Source organism: Saccostrea cucullata, unplaced genomic scaffold, assembly GCF_032062105.1.
Source record: "Saccostrea cucullata isolate Sc308-1 unplaced genomic scaffold, CSIRO_AGI_Scuc_v1 ctg4416, whole genome shotgun sequence".
NCBI classification, from domain to species: domain Eukaryota; kingdom Metazoa; phylum Mollusca; class Bivalvia; order Ostreida; family Ostreidae; genus Saccostrea; species Saccostrea cuccullata.
Window position 1 is genome coordinate 62,425 of NW_026937294.1, and position 17,224 is coordinate 79,648.

The 17,224-nt window shown below is 31.1% G+C and overlaps 1 protein-coding gene across 2 annotated transcripts; it reads right to left on the minus strand.

Moving 5' to 3' along the window:
• Nucleotides 1-309: 309 nt before the first annotated feature.
• On the minus strand, nucleotides 310-15,897 carry LOC134247760 (uncharacterized). 2 transcript variants are annotated; one of them, XM_062730143.1, is made up of 16 exons: nucleotides 15,780-15,897; nucleotides 15,506-15,576; nucleotides 12,804-12,926; nucleotides 11,385-11,498; nucleotides 11,096-11,173; nucleotides 10,694-10,818; nucleotides 9,758-9,844; nucleotides 9,532-9,624; nucleotides 9,275-9,388; nucleotides 8,891-9,098; nucleotides 3,130-3,285; nucleotides 2,936-3,021; nucleotides 2,586-2,656; nucleotides 2,218-2,333; nucleotides 1,814-2,120; nucleotides 310-1,701 (listed from the first exon to the last, which is right to left on the minus strand). In XM_062730143.1, the coding sequence occupies exons 2-16, from the start codon at nucleotides 15,570-15,572 to the stop codon at nucleotides 1,617-1,619; spliced, it is 1,830 nt and encodes a 609-aa protein (XP_062586127.1). In that variant the 5' UTR covers nucleotides 15,573-15,576; nucleotides 15,780-15,897; the 3' UTR covers nucleotides 310-1,616. The 2 variants fall into 2 exon arrangements, with proteins under 2 accessions (XP_062586127.1, XP_062586128.1); XM_062730144.1 differs by lacking the exons at nucleotides 310-1,701; nucleotides 1,814-2,120 and having other exon boundaries at nucleotides 2,959-3,021.
• Between the last annotated feature and the right edge of the window lie 1,327 nt (nucleotides 15,898-17,224).

The following is a 17,224-nucleotide window of genomic DNA, read 5'->3' on the forward strand; positions in this document are numbered from 1 at the left end:
AGAAATAATTTAAATCTTTTTTTAAAATTCGATATTGGAATTATAAGAATTAAACGTTCTTTTTGAAAAATTTATCGATGTGTAAACTCTTGACATTTTACTCACAAACTTAACATAAAAGTGCTTCGCACTTTTATTTAGTTTGTGAGTAAAATGTCAAGAGTTTACACATCGATAAATTTTTCAAAAAGAACGTTTAATCCTATAATAAATAGTCTTGTATTTAAAAAAAAAAATGAAATCCAGATATTTTTTTTAAACCTTTAATTCGTTACTTTAACAAATTCATCATTGTCACATAAAAGAAAATCCATAAAAGTTTGATGTTATATTAAATTGAGATCAAAAACACTGAATGCTTATTAAAGTACGCTAAACGAATCAAGGAGTACCGTAAGCACCACATCATCTATCAATGAGAAATTGGCACCATAGTTTGATCAGGTGGATGGAGTAGTCAAAAGTATGAATGCAATGATATTACACAGGAAATGAAACAAAACATTCATAAAACGACCAAAAGATATTTTGTATTTACAACCAAGTTGATCACCTCGTGTTCACTTGAATTAACATAGTCCATAAAAATTGAAATCACTTATAAAATTATATGTATGTATGCTTATTGATTAAATGTCGTAAATATATATGGATATCGAGTTAAGGTTTTTCTCACATAGAATTCTCGATTTAATTTGCTTTAAAGGAATAAAAATGTGGACAAAAGAGGAGGGAAATAAGTTTTTCTTTTTCAAAATTCCAAATTATTGTCGATAGACCTGGTCTCGAGAGGAGATTGATATAGAGGCACTAAAGCGTCATTTTATTATCAACTTCAGAGTACATATATGCAGAATGAAAATAAACAGAGTAATTTTGCATTTTACAATTCTAAAAATAAGAAAATCAACTAGTTCAACATACATTTATATTCAAGAACCAGTTGTCCATGGTAACAAAAAAGCCTGCTTAATAATTTATCTTTCGGATTGATTGTAAAGAGATAGAAAAAGTACAAGGTTGTAGTATATTTTAATACTTCTTATATCTAAAAATTTTGAGATTCTTTAACATCAAAAAGTTTTGTTTTAAAATATATTTCTTTAGTAACACAACTTTTTGAATAATTAATATTTGAAATGAACTATTTACTTTGTATTGACATTCAGAAAGATTTCTTCCGATATTTTTTTCTTATAATTTTAATTGGAACTTTATCTTCTCGTCTAAAAATGTCATGCAAATAAAAATCACGTTCAAAGTTTTTCCATGAGTATATTTCCATGAATATAAAATCTAAATCAATTTTTGATATCAGGCTTGCTAAAATAATTCATAAATTTGTTACATTAAGGACATTTCAATTGAACTACGTATACGAATAAATATTCGTGAATATAATATCAATGTTAATATTTTTACCCAGTTATATTGGTATGAACTAACGGAATAGAATACCGTCTAGCAATTTCTAAATTCCTGCAATAGTGGATAAAAACTTTACAGTTACATCCAATCACTTTAGATTCTACATGCACGAGAACACACTACCACAAACAAACAAAAAAAAAAAAAACATACACAAACCAATCACGATGAAAAGTAATTTTATTTATTTACGACTTTTTAACAATTTTGACTTCTGACACCTCTCTTGTCGTCAAGTTTATCTGTATACCTTTGGCTATGACTACCCTGTATCTAAAATAAAACATTATTTCTATTTGTTTAGAAAGATTCTTAGATTTATATTAAAGTTACAATCAGTTTTTTTTATTTGTTTGGTTTGGTGTACAACGAACTTTCCACTTACGTGTTTTCTTCGATTGTAACAATAACAGTAGAATTAGGATTTCGCTTATAACATCTGTTAAGTTTGTTGTTAATTTCTATCGGATATGGGTTCCATTGACCTTGTTTATCTTTCCATAGCCACTGATCTGATGTAAAGAAAGTTAATGAATTTAACATCTCATCAGCTTCTACATCCGTTGATTGGTTCTCAACTTTTTCGTTTTTGAAATATTTTCCTCTTGGCATCGTAAAGAGAGAAAGTCCAGCATTTGGGGTTTTACAAATCTTAGATTCAAAATCGAAATCATTTTCGGAGGCACATGTTGCTATGTAGAAAAAAAATCAAACATCGATTTTTGAAAAGTGATAATCTGACATTTATTAATTACATGTATATCAGATAAAAGCTCAAAGGAAGCGCCCCTTCAAAAGAATCACTTAAAGAAATGTCCACTGAAAAACCTTTGACTGGGCAATTAATCTCTGCCTTCCTTGTTTGATCTTGGAGGTACTCAACAGCTTCCGGAGAAAATGGGTCACTATAAAAGTACTAGAACTTAACACAATTACTTACATTCAGGTGAGTTAATTATTGCCTGTTATTTATGACTTCAGTCCGTGGCTCAAGATGATGATTCATAAATACTTTATAAACAAAGAAAATATCCGAAGAAAAAATGTGTGTCCATAACAATTTGAATTAAAATTATTAGAAATCAGTATTTTACAAAAGAAAGAACTTTTTTTTAAAATCAGAAAGCAATGATATATACAGCTAGGACGATAATCACCAGATCTCTATATCATATTTTCCATGATATCCAAACCTGTTTTCAGTTTTTTGGCCATTTTGCCATCTTACCTGTAAAAGAAGAAAGCGCTTAGAAGACCTCCCTATCCTATTTGGATCACACGAATAATGATTGAGCCATTCGATATAACGTAAGAGGTTTAAAAATGCTCGTCTAAAAATGCCACAGCTAAACATTCACTGTCAGTGCATTTAATATTTAAAGGATTTATATATACAATCATTGATTTTAACATCAATAGCAAAATAACATTATTTCGCAAGTTTAAAGTATGGATGTTTCGCTGTTTTGGCTCTATAGACTGTAGTAAAAAAATATCGTTAACGCACATGAATTATTCTATTGCTTTTACATCTGTAAACTGATCCAATACTTCCGATACCACCATCCTCGTCTCCACCTTCCCAGTCTGGTCCTAAATTAATATTTACATACTTTTATGTACGTAATACAGTACTTTAAAAATATAGTATTGTGCTTTATGTATAAATCTTAAACCACTGAGCATGTTGGATATTATTACCTCTTTTGACTAAACAGCCTGTAGCAATCATTCCATTTTTTAAAATTCTCGGTTCACTGCAAACTGTTACGTCATATTTATCTCTCGCATACGAATTTGATCCAAATATATAAGGGTAAATAGAACCAGCATCCCATTCCACGTATAACCACCCATCTGAAAGGGAATGGAAACGATCTCTCAGGTTTAAAGATTATTTTAGAGGGATTAGACTTAACTTCATGCAGGAAATGTTAAAGACAACATGTAAGCATGCTGAAAAATTTAATGAAACACAATACAAGTATATAGATTTTGAATAGATGACCTCTTAAAAATTCATAGCCGAGGCCATGTCAGGTTAGTTTACCATTTACACCCACCGCATATCTTTTGTAAGATATTTTAAGAGAGAATTCAGTATAAGAACAAGCATTCTGAGGATATTGCATAAGTGCTACATGTCCCCTATTGGGATCCCCTATTTTCTCTTTAGTAAGTCCTTTATATTCTGTATATGAAAAAGTACTTTCAAAATGTGGACATTTCGGTACTTTTTTGTTCATGAATAAAATGTCTTGGAATAAGGTCGCCTTACAAAGTAAGACGTTTTTAAATGCTATTAGACATACATGCATACTTTGATCAGAATAGCTCATCTTACTTGGTGAATACAAAATCTTATATAAAAAACAAACATGATCAATCGTTTATCACTTAGTTAAGATAATCAAACTATGTCTCAGAACAGTCCCTCACCACACTTAGAATGCCTCCCATATATACTCGCAATGTAGCAAAAATGGCAGAATCGCTCCAAAAAGATTTTGAAGTATACAAAATAATTTGCATTGAAAATAACTACCAAATTAGATTAAACAGACCTTTTTGATGTTTTGTATGCTTTTAACCTAAAAAGAATCTACATAAAGACGAAAATTCAGCCCATTCTCTCAACCTTTTTTCCCTCGCTTTTTATTTACACACCGTTTTGATATTCGGAACTATGCACTGAGCTAAAGTTATCTCCCGTTTTTTCTTTGCTAAATTATTATTTCCAATACACAGTACACAATCTGTCGTTAAACCGGGTCCGTAGGATATATTTATCATTTTAACGATAGAACATTGTACATGTACCTAGTTTGTCATTATAGAGTTACCCTGCAAGTTTCAAATCAGTAATTTTTAACATTACAATCTCGTTTGGATCTTAAATTTAGTGCAGTGCAAACTTGATCTTAAAACAAATAAAAATTAAAAATGCCATAATTCCGTCAAAAATCAGGGAAGCGGAACGAAATACCAACTTGATTTGAATTCATCAAGATACACTCGAATACCAAAAAAAAAAAAAAACAGTCAATATCTTTACGCGTTTAGAAAAAAGGTCAGAAAACCAAATGGGAAAGATTGACAGACAGACAGAGGGACAGACAAACGAATGGACGGTTGAACAGACAGAAAGACGGACGGACAGAAACAAAAAAAACCTATAGTCCCCTCTGGTTTCACCATTCGGGGACTAATAAAAGCATCACCATTTGAAAGAAAGATATCAGGCAAATTGACTTTATGCCAGATTTTAAAAAATAAAAAGCAAGATGTGTTTGTGAAACACTGATGCCCCCGCAACATAGTGAAAGATAAATTTTTACAAATGCAAATCAAATATGTTGGTACCCAAAATAACAGACAGCTAGGCAGACGGACAGACAAGGCAAATTTTCGATTACGGGTGCATGCAAAAAATCTTTGTATCGAACTCAGGGGTTGGAGAATGTTAAATATTGACTCTAAACATAATTTATTAGATTGTATTTGTCAAAAGAAACTGCTCTTGTATATCAATTCAACTGTGGATGATTATTGTATATTTTAAAGAAATTAAAAAATAAAAGACGATAGAAAAGTTAAGTTATCCCAGTTTTCATTAAATTGATTTGTTAGTTTGTCACTGTTGTCTGTTGAATAGAGCAAATTTTAAATATGTTTCCATTTAAAATTTGCTCTATTCAACAGATTGTCGAAAAGCTGGTCTAAAACAACTACAAAGTGACGAATCTATATAGCAACAATTTCTTGATAGTAAAACACATAATAAAGGGAAGTAATCAAAGTTGAACCTCCCTTTTGATTGGTTAATTTGGATCTTGAATCTCGAAACTCGAATTTCGAATCTCGTATTTCGAATCTCGAATGAGCCTTCTGGGCCTTCGTAGGTTTAACCTTGGTTGGAACAGTTTACGCTTGTTTAAAATCGATTTGCGGATTATAAAGTGTAAACTGTAACAACCCATGTTATACTGAATAACTTGGGTAGCCACTAAAATTCCTCAAATAATTTTTGTTGTTGATGATGTAAAAAAAAATTATATACATGTTCCAATGATTTTAGAAACTTATATCACGAAGAAGCGATGATCAGAGCCATTATGTTTCATAATATGCTGGTCTCTTTTTAGGTCACCTGAGTCACTCAGGTGACCTATTGCCATCCGTGTTTGTCCGTCGGCGTCCGTCGTCCGTCGTTCGTCGTCCGTCGTGTGTTAACATTTGAACATTTTCAGCTTCTTCTCTGAAACCGCTGAACCAATTTCAACCAAATTTTGTATACAGCATCTGTGGGTGAAGGGGAACAAAAATTATGAATTTCATGGTCCCTGCCCCCCTGGGGCCTGAAGGGGTGGGGCCAAAACCACTAAAATTAATGCAATCTTTAAAAATCTTCTTCTTTACTCCTAGACGTCAAGCAGTCAAACGGTTTGCATGATTGTAATCAGCAATGAGTCCTCTACTAAAATTGTGAAATTCATGGCCCTGGGGTCAGGGGTTCTAGTGCTAGGGCGGGGCTAAATAAGTAGGTAGTAAAAATGCATTATTTCTTTGAAAATCTTCTCTGCTCCTGGGTATTGAATAAACCAACTAAGTACATAGTTATGATGAGCAAGAGTGCCTCTACCAAAATTGTGAATTTTATGGCCCCATGGTCAGGGGTTCTAGTGTTAGGGCGGGGCTCTATTGATTATATAGTGAAAATACATGAATTCTTTGAAAATCTTCTTCTCTGCTCCTGGGTATTAAATAAACTAACTAAGTACATAGTTATGATGAGCAAGAGTGCCTCTACCAAAATTGTGAATTTTATGGCCCCAGGGTCAGGGGTTCTTGTTTTAGGGTGGGGCTCTAATGATTATATAGTGAAATGCATGAATTCTTTGAACATCTTATCCTTTGCTCCTGGTTAATATGCTAATGATCTAATTACATATTTAAGGCAAGGATTTATTTTATTTTCAGTTTTATAAACCCTCCGCTCAAGGTTTTGAATTTTCAGAAAAAAAAAATACAAAAATTTTTTCTTCTTTCTGATGTCAAATTTGAGTCGGGATCGAGATTTCAAATTTACGAACTCGCACTTCCGCTTTTACGATGAAACAGCGGGTAAATAAAGCTAGGTGACAGGTCTGAGAAGATAGCTTGGTTTAGTGTAAAATTCATCGATAAGAGTGCCATTCAAAACGTTTCACCCGTTCAAAGGACAAATAAAATGCTGACGACTTTGTTGCACAATGACATGCTGGTGAGATAATTATGTATTCGTTTCAAAAGTATCTGTCTGTAAATTATTTTCCTCCCCCGGGTTTTAAACTGCCCGTGGTAGCTATTGCATATTGCCAGCTATTTAGGTCTTTGTTGTAGCTTACAGTATCATTCTTCAGAAAAGGGTTGCTTATGCATCAGATGTAATGAATAAAACTATGGGAGAAGTTAAGTCCATTTGAGGAAGAAATAAACAATAACCTGAAGAAATAAAAAAAAATTAACAATTAAAAGGCAAGAATATACAAATATATACAGGCATTTAGTATCATTTGTATCAGCCAGAAAAATTATTTCACACTTAATTGAAAAAATGTTCACCCTACTCCCCAATACTCCCTGTCTGTTTTATGATAGGAATTATAATTTTAGGCATCAAGTAAATTTTAGAACAATGTCTACACATTCACCTAACATTTTATTAAAAAAATGAAGATATATTGAAAGACTTTTAAAGAATTGATTTTTTAAAATATATTTTGATCAACATCACAAAATTTATATAACTGGCCCAAAATGGCAGATGATGAAATAAGCAATTAAATGTTCTACTTTCCTATTTGAAAGCATTATGTGTCCAGTGGTAAGGAGCCTATTAGGATAGCATAAAAAAAGAATGTACAAATGTTAATAATTGATTTATCAAAAATTTTTTTATTTCCTTCTCCTTCGGGACTTTTTTATTCTCATGTTCATAACTAAACCTAAACATAAAAAAATTCTGGCCTTATAATGAAGAAAGGGGCCTCTTTCAAAATAGATAAATTCAGGGCTGCTGGGTCAGGGGTACCAAGGGGGTACTTTGACTAAAAATAAATTAATGCTTTGAAATCTGCCCATTGATAAGCAATGGTGCCTCTTTCAAAATTTGTGAATTACATGGTTTTTGGATTAAAACACGAACCAAATACAATCGCTGGAAAGTTGTTACATGATACTCAGGTGACCTATAAGGCCCGTGGGCCTCTTGTATTTATATAGAAATTGACGAAAATAATAAGTTGTTAATAAATTTAAAATCTGAATTCAGAATTTCTTTTCGGTATATGTTTTTATTTTTTTTCTCAATACTTTTGTTTTGAGATATCTTCAAAATGATTTACATTTCACGTTCTATATAATGTCCTTACTTCACAAAATTTTGAAATCACTCTTATTACTGAAGCCTATTTCATTTCAATTTCCTTTCACAAGATATATATTCTGGTGTGAAGTTTTCTGAGAAAATACTTCTTTCGAACATTTTGGTAACAGTTACTAGTAAATCACATTTGAAACACACCTCCATTGTTTCAACACTCCGTTGTTTTGATAGAGAAAACAGCATTTCAATATCTTTCATTCTTAAAATGGGTTTTATTTTTAAAATGTGACTGGACTTAAGATTTATCTGAAAATGAATGGAAATAGCTATAAGAAAGCAATATATTACTCTTACAGTTTTTGATAAAAGTGCTTTTAAAAACAACAATTTTAATGATTACAAACAGCTGGAAGAATCAGTATCATGAGAGATTGGAAAAGATTTTGATTTATCACGATAAAATACTGTAATTTTTCATTGAATAAAAATGATATTCTATCATAGTGTGAAAGGATATCGAAATGATATCCTTTCACAATTTGACAAATATCAGAAGTGTGGTAACACTCTTGATTTTCTTTCCAATAACAAAGAATGTCGTAAATAATACTCCTTGGTCCGTTAGAAAATAAATAAACAATTCTGACAAAGAATAAAACTGCCAAAGATCCCCCATATATGTTAATGAAATCCTTGTTTACAACGTTTTCAATCTCATAACACTAAACTAAGACGTCTCTACCGCTCAACTATGACTTCATGTAGCCTATGACTGCATTAGAAAAAGGCAGAGGAAAAGGAAAAAATCAAAAAAAAATTATAAACAGAAAATTCAATGTTTTGAATTGAATCTGGAATTTATTTTAGCGGGACAGGATTTTTTGATATTTTCACGAGTGACGTATTCGAGCAAATTTCGAACAGGTCTCCATTTTCAACTAAAAAACATTGAATATCCTCTATATATGTTCAGATATTGAGATAACAATTTTCATGAACAGATGTTGAACCTTTTGGAATTCAAAACTTTTAAAGAAGGTGTTTGATTGGATCTAATATTTCTAATAATGATAATAAAAACGTATCCTGAATCACCATTTTGATGCCCTATTACAGTTCCAGGTCCATTGTTATCTTGATTATCATATATCCAACCCGGTCCACGCTTGACTCTGGATCCCAATGGCGGCATATGTGGATTTCTCTCGTGAAATATGTCATCATTTTCAGCTTCAATCTCATCTTTTATGTCTTCCCGTGAATTATAGAGTGACTTGTTCGAACAAATTTCAAATATATCTCTCTAAATTAATGAATGAAAGATTAAAATCAAAAGTGTGCACACGTATACATGCACGTTTATTTGATAATAAAATGATTTCGTTTGAAGAAATTTCAATAACAATATTAAAGTTAAAATACATGTACTTCATCATCGAGCATTTTGCAAAATAAGGTATTTTTTGTTTTCCATTTTACCTGATCAATTTCTGTCAAATCTTTTTCAGGGAGTTTGCAAGCCAGTAACGTCAGAATCATTTCACGGTCAAAACCATCATTTTTCATCGTAAAGGATAGCATAGAAGCAATTCTCTAAAAAAAAAAACAACAACAAACAAACAGTGTAATAAAAGCAATTTGTAAGAAAAATAACACCATGAAATTAGTTTTAAGCATGGAATCAAATACATATTTTAAAACTGATACGAAGCGCGTTTTTTTCTTTATAAAAATACCAAATTATCAGAGTATTTAGCGAACTGTCTGGCTTCGTGAGGATACACGATCTTTCCTCCCCTGGACTGAGCACAAATAAATTCTAATGTTACCTATAAATTTAAGGATAAAATTAAAACAAATTATTAGTATCAATATCATTTATTTCTCATCCTTTTATATGTAAAGGAAAATAGGTTACCCGGTATTTAAAAAAAGTTATCATAAAAATAAAAAGAGATTAACCAGGTCTGGATCATTTCCGACAGGTATGCAGAAAATTGGATGTAGCGCCCCAATGTTTCTTGAGAAATGTAGCATTTGTAGTTTATCCTAAAAAGTATATCACGAATTAACAATGAGTACATTTTTTTTACAAACGAAATCAATAACAACGCTTTGAACTTAGTTTAAAGACTGAAAATCTCCTTTTGCCGAAATACGAGTATTCAACATAAATTCTTTAATGTTGTCTTTTGCATGCATTAAAGGTTTTTTCACTTGAGTTTCATTTGAGGGATTTTGACTTTTTCTAAGACTGGTATTGGGTTGAACATTTTCCACTGAATTTCTTTGTGAAGATAAATATACATAGAGACGGTCAAAATGAAAATAACTTTGTTTTAATTCTTTTTTTTTTTACTTTTACCTACATCGAAAATGTAAATCATTCATGAACTGTGATAATTCCTTTACTTTTAAAAACTTATGAACAATTTTTAAAAATCTACGAGGGGGTAAGTTTTTGACAAACAAATTGAGGAAACAATGATATCAATTGTTTCTTTGAAAGCGTTTTCGTCGTTACCTTGACCTCATCAACAAATACAACAAATACAACGCTGATTTACATTTTCACACCTATATTTTTAGGTCGTTATTGCAAGCAAAATTGTTGACGGATTTTTCACGTTCATGACACGAAGCATGGATGGGTGGGATCGGTCGCAGGGAATGCTCACTCCTACTTGGAACCTTATTCCAACACTGATATCTTTTGCAGTGCGAGATTGCTCCACTGCTCTCTTTCCGATGTTAAATATTTAATTAAACTTGAAATTGAATATTGTTCGTTATCTCTAGATTTCACTTTAAAATACTAGTATATTAATTTAATTTTTAGAAGTTAAGGTCATGTATATAAAATTAAAATTTATCCGAAATGCAGTATATAAAAAGTACCTCCTCAGTTTCATAAACAGATGAATCCTCGACATCACTAATGACAGTAAAATCAGTGGGTCTACCGTCCGAAATAAGAATTATTCTTGGATGAACATGAAAGTCTCCCATTATTTTGGTATGTCCTATTAAGGAATGACAATATTCATGAATGACACAAAAGTAAATTGTGTCCTGGTTTGACTGTATTTGAATAATTAGTCAAAATAAGTTAAATGTAAAATAACAATAATCACTACATTCATCATCAGAACTAAGCTTAACACCTCAGAAGTGGGTTAATGTTTATTCAGGGCTTCCGTACTTTGTACTGTTTGTTTCTAGAGAATATAAATAATAATGTTATTGAAATAGTTATGGAAATTGTTCTTATATATTATTCAAAGTCAAAGAAAACCTTACCTACTTCACGGAATAAACACGCCTTTGCTAAGGTAAACGCTGCTGTTAGTGGAGTAAGCCCTCCAAATTCAACGTCGTCTAAACAAAAGAAAAAGTTGGAAATATCTATAAGGGCATTGTGATGAGTATGCTTTTTGAACGTGTGTATGAACTTTTTTAAATGTATATAAATTCTACGAACCTTAAAAAAAAACGAACAGAATATAGTGACTAATAACTCAGCATGTAAAAAAAATATATTAAGAAAATTAAGGAAATTTGTCAAACAATGATTGTTCATGTAAGTTACCTAAGCAATGCTTTATATCTGAGTAGTGGTTTGAGTAATAACGTTGAAATCTGGTGTTCCGTCCACAGACTATAACAGCTACATTTTCGTCGATATCTGGATAATCTGCATAGCCTAAAAATAGTCCCCAAAACGATTGCTAATCAATTCTAGCATAAGTTTTCTTTTATTGAATAACTTTTAGCCATACGACTCAACAGTATAAACAATTCGTTTTTGAAAGGTTATTGATAGTTTTCCAATTGAACTACAAACGATAGTATTATTCTCCCGCCTACATTTTACCTCCAAGTCAATTTTTAAGAGTTAAAATATTCGAACGATTTTCAATATTTCTATACATGTTAATCTATAAATGAATTGTCATAAAATATATATAGCTTAGGAAAATAAAAAGAATAGACGCGGCATAATAACGTAATACTCGTGGTTTTCACCATAGAAGTCAGTGGAATTTTAAAAATAAAATCTCTACACCCTCCCCACGTGAAACAAAAATTCCTTTTTACAGATTTGTTATTTCACAGACCTTTTTTGTGTTTCACTGGGGGAAGGGGTATATTTACAAAAAAAGTTAAAAGAAGTCATTTATAACAAATAAAATGTAAAAAGAAGTCATTTATAATAAATTTACAGTAAAATTTCAAATTAAAGAATAAACTTTCTCAAACTTAAACATTTTTTACATAATTTAAACATACAAAAGGATTTAAGGGTCATTTATCAATTACCATCAATATTTGAAGGGTTTGAGATGTCTGAAAATCCGAATAGCGATTTATAATGAATACATGGGTATTAACATGTAGGTGGGAATCAGAAATATCGTGCGTAGTTCTTATTCACACAGATAAGACAAATTCTAGGTAAATTTCTCCGTTAGTTTTTTACGTTCAAAACAAAATTCTCTATACATATTTCTATAGATAATTTTCATATGACGTATTTTTTCTCTGAGTTATTTCTGTTGGCCGCCATCTTGGTGGTCAACCTGGTAAATTTTCCTCTTTGTCTAACTTTACCAAATGTAAGAGGTTGTAGCAGAAATATTTGAGGGAAATTTTTATGGAATAAAAATTATAAAATAGAGGAGGATTTAACAACTATATATTTTTCGGAAAAACGATGCATCCTACCCAACAATGGCCAGTATAAAAAGTAAAATTTTATTAAATAGTGAAGAAATATGACCATGTTGACCTACATTATGGCGGCCAACGGGACATAAATCTTGTTATTTTGGACCTACTGAAAAATATCTATTATGAAAAAATACACAAAGGTAATACATGTTGATTCCTGACATAAATTTTGAAAGTCCATCTTTTAATTTCGTGATTGCTTTATCCAGCTGACCAATATTGATTGAAACACAAGGCATATAAAAAGCAACAATAGGAGAAACAAAAACAGCTTTACCATCAATGATAGTGCAAAAAGTTTCTTTCATTTGATGAAAACCTTCTTCTCCAAGACTTGAAGATGTATCTAATATAAATATATTGCATGGCCCTCTTCCATGTTGATAGCGAGATTCATGAACTTGAAAACATAAAGAAATGTTTTCCTCTAATAGCATTACATAAAAAAAAAAAACAAAACAGAGAAACCGTTTCATCACTAAAATAAATTGAACATCATTGGCCAGGATTTTCACAGCTTTTCATAGAGGTCCATAGATGTCCTTTCTTTTTGAAAAACTGTGTCTTCCTTTTAAGAAGGGATAGTTTTTTCATAAAAAATGGACAGCCAAAATAAAGCAAACAGAATGGAGAGTCACAGGTAAACTTTTGAATGTACCCAAGAGGGAAACAAAGAAAGCGAAGATCTGAGTTAAACAGAACACAATCTCTGCACAGCATCCGCTTAAATTTATTTTTAAATCCATGAATGATATACAATTATGGACTGTTTAGAACGCTAATGCCCGAGAGTTACAACCCTACTCAGACCTGATAATTGGTGATGTGTCCCGCCTAAACAGTCCATAATAGATTTATTATCCTGAAGAATCTAAATTGTCAATTAAATAGAATAGAAAATAGTACTAGTATTCAAACCTCTTGTGTTCCCCTACTCTGCTCTGATTCCATACTTTCGAAATATGTCAACAGACAAATTTGACGTCCTTGTTAATTTATTGTTTACTGATCCCGCATATTTAACAATTGTACATTTATAATTATAATAAGAGTTATCTCTCTTAAAACACTGTAATTTCATGCAGAGGGCGACAACACAGTTGTAACTGTGCATGCTCGCTTGCCATATTTCATTGTCATCTGAAGGGTGACAACAGTTGTCACCCTGCGCCTAAGGGAGACATCACGAATTGTCAAACCTCACGTGACATGCTCTAAACCAATCAGAATGACTGTATAATATAATTCATAACTCAAAACTCAATGTTTATATAGATTAAAATTAAATGACAGAATTTCACATTTGATTTAAATTCCAAAAATATTCCCTCAAGAAGAATCCTTTATAAGATCAAAGTTAGGCTAATGTTAAATCCACAACCAAGTAAATTTGATACAATGAACATTACAATACCGTAGTTAAAATATCCGTAGAAAATAGATAAAAGTAAAGCATTTCTAAATTCTATTTGAAATACATTTTCAGGTCGAACTTTGGTTCATTGCTAATCAAACACTCAGAATGCAATTGCATCTAATCATTACAATGCTGCAGTCAATATGTTTTTTTCAAAAAATTGAATTGAAGCTAAAAAGAATTCCTAATTTGATCGGAATTCGGTTATCTGAATTTGTAAAAGATCATTTTTAGGTCACAGTTTGTCTGGCATTGTCTTTTACGCTATCTATTCTCTGCTGCCAATTCAAAATATCATTGATTTTTTTTGTATCTTTTCGTTCATGAGATTTTGATTCTGTCTCTTCATTGGAAGAAACGTGTACATGTTTGCCTTTACAACGGAAACTAGAAACTACTGTAAACCAAGTATTAAACGCGTGCGATAAATATCCGCGAGTTCCGCGAGTAACCTCTGCTCGCGGATATTTATCGTCGCGAACCAGTTGTTCATTTTCCCATGTTATGATTAGAGTTATTTGCCCTTTTTTGAATACCAATCCCGACGGATCGAAGAACTTTAGTGTTCTAGAAGTAGTTGAAATTTAATTACAAACATTCAGAAAAAATATATAAACGAATGGCAAATCTAAAACTATTTGTCTAAAAATGATTAAAATGTCAATAATTATTTCAGCTTGTGTTATCATTGTTCATTATTGTCACAGACGAGTTAGAGATAGCCTGGTTAATTACAACTAATTAAGAAGTATACTCATTATAACATTTTACCTACTTCCGGTGCGGATATAAGATTTTAAATGGACGCAATGCACAGAATGTCTTGAATGATAATGCGTAAGCAGTAATCACGGTAGCATTTTACCTAGTTTATGGGCGGATATAAAATTTTAATATGATACAAAAAATACTTGTGGAAATAAAAAAAAATATGACCACTTGTTCGCGGAAATAAATCGTCGCGGATTAGTTCTCTAGCGGTCAGTCGCGAATAAAAAATGACGCGTATAATAATTGGTTTACAGTATAAACTAAGTTTGAACCACGACATCTTGTATAAATACTACTATCCCCTTAAATCCACCTGTAACTGTCCATTCTTTAGTCAAAGACCTTTTGTCATTTTGCATCTGGAAACACACAAGTCTGGCTTTTCAACAAATTGCTGTGTATCCCTATAACTTACATGTGACTGTTCATTCTGTAAATAATGAACTTTCTCAGAACGAAGGAAGTCATTTTTAAAGTAGGAGAAAGGCCTCAATTCTGTCTATTCTGTTAGAGAAAGAACTAATCTCGGGCTTACGTACCGTCCTCGATTAGTTCTTCCTCTCATAGAATATGTACAGTTTGAGGCCTTTCTCCTTAAATTAGTTAAACTAAAGATTTTCAAAGGTTATGTAAATATGTAAATGGAATGAATCATTAATCTTTTTTACGTGTCCTATGAAAAGTGTGTGCAAATCCTTTGAGAAAATACCATATTTCCATGAAAAAATAATAATTTGTATAAATATGCAATAAATGCTTTCTTTTCACTTAATTGTGTTCGATCTACATACTTTTCAATCCTTCAAAATGAGCTTGTTTTTGCCAATGTTCTCGTGTTTTTCTAAATCCGAAAGCCATTTACCTAATCAAAGTGCAATTTTGAGCACATTCAAATTTCATTCGTGTATATTATAATTTACTTCTAGATTATACAATAAAATAGAAAATATTGGAGAGTTAAATTTCTAGTGATAAAAGAAAATATGATATATCTATATTTTATGCTCTATGTTTACTTTGAACAAGTTGTTATAGTTTTCAAAATTTAGAAGAAAGAAACCTTACCTCGACAGATGCTTCCAATTCTTGTGTAGCAAAACATACTTCCTCATTTTAATTTCCTGATCCAATAAATAAATGAAATCGATATAAAATACTGTTTTATGTTGTATTGTCATGGATTATTTAAAAGAAAACCGGAAATCACAATCCATAAATATAAGAAAGTTATAAATATGACATATGAGGAATCAAATATCGTTTAAATATAGAGATCACTAGTTTGGTGACTAAATGTCTTTGAATCATAAACATTGGTAATTAATTTATTTTCTTTTTTTTGCTCTCATAGAATACATATACATCTGAGACAATCCTATGTTATTCGTTATGCCTTTTGATATTAGTATAAATATCGACAAATACTAAAAAATACTACTGAAATCAACAAATACTGAAGTCATACCAAAGGACTGAAAATCACAATCATGAGCATGTAGAAAAATATTATTTGCATGGATCTGACACTTAGAGTAGACAATAATGTGAAATTTATAGAGAAACAAAAAAAGTCAAACAAGTCTTTATCTCTTTTCTAAACGTGAAACAGAAATATTTATGCTAAGATAAGATTAGACATGTTTAGGAGTACAAATTGCAATGAAAAATCTTTTAGACATATTCTTAGCTGGTTGATTTTCAATTTGTTCTTTAATCATTATTTTAAAATGATTTTAAAAAAAGTTTAAAAAAAAAGTATCTTACAATGTGATAAAAAATAAAAACAATGTAATAAAAATACATTTCTACCATTATTTACATAAAATTACATGTACCTATATATTTTAAACCTAGAAGCAATATAGAAAGGTTTTAGTACTAAACAAGTACATAACAAATGAAACAATTGTCAAAATTCTGCATAACAGTGAAAAAGTTGTCTCTTCCATGTTCGCGTTCTAAAATATATTTGTAGTTTGCTTAAAAATGGAATAACGAAGTAAAAAACCCCTAAAATTTTTACATTTTTTCACTCCTACAATTAGTTTGAAAGACTCAATTTCCCTTTAAGCCTGTAAAACGCAAAATTTTTACTAGGTATTAAAGTTAATGTAATGTAAATCCTGTCATAACATTTTGAAATAGGCTATTATACTGAATGTTTTATACACATACATATAACAGTGAACCGTGCGCGCATAAATTCTGCGCAGTCGCTATTTTTTGGAATATCACCCGTCGTCAAGCAATGTTGACTTTTGCTACGCTGGAGGGCGTGGCTTCATTATTCAGTGGGTAATAGTGTTTTTTAACAAATGTTTCTCTGCGACTGCGCAGAATTTATGCGCTCACGGTTCATTGTTATATTTATTTGTATAAAACATTCAGTATAATATAATAAATATTGCATGTAGTTGAGTGTAACATTGAAAATTTACACCCCTCGAAAACCATTGTCAACCTCGGATGCGCCTCGGTTGACAATGGTTTTTTTGGAGTGAAAATTTTCA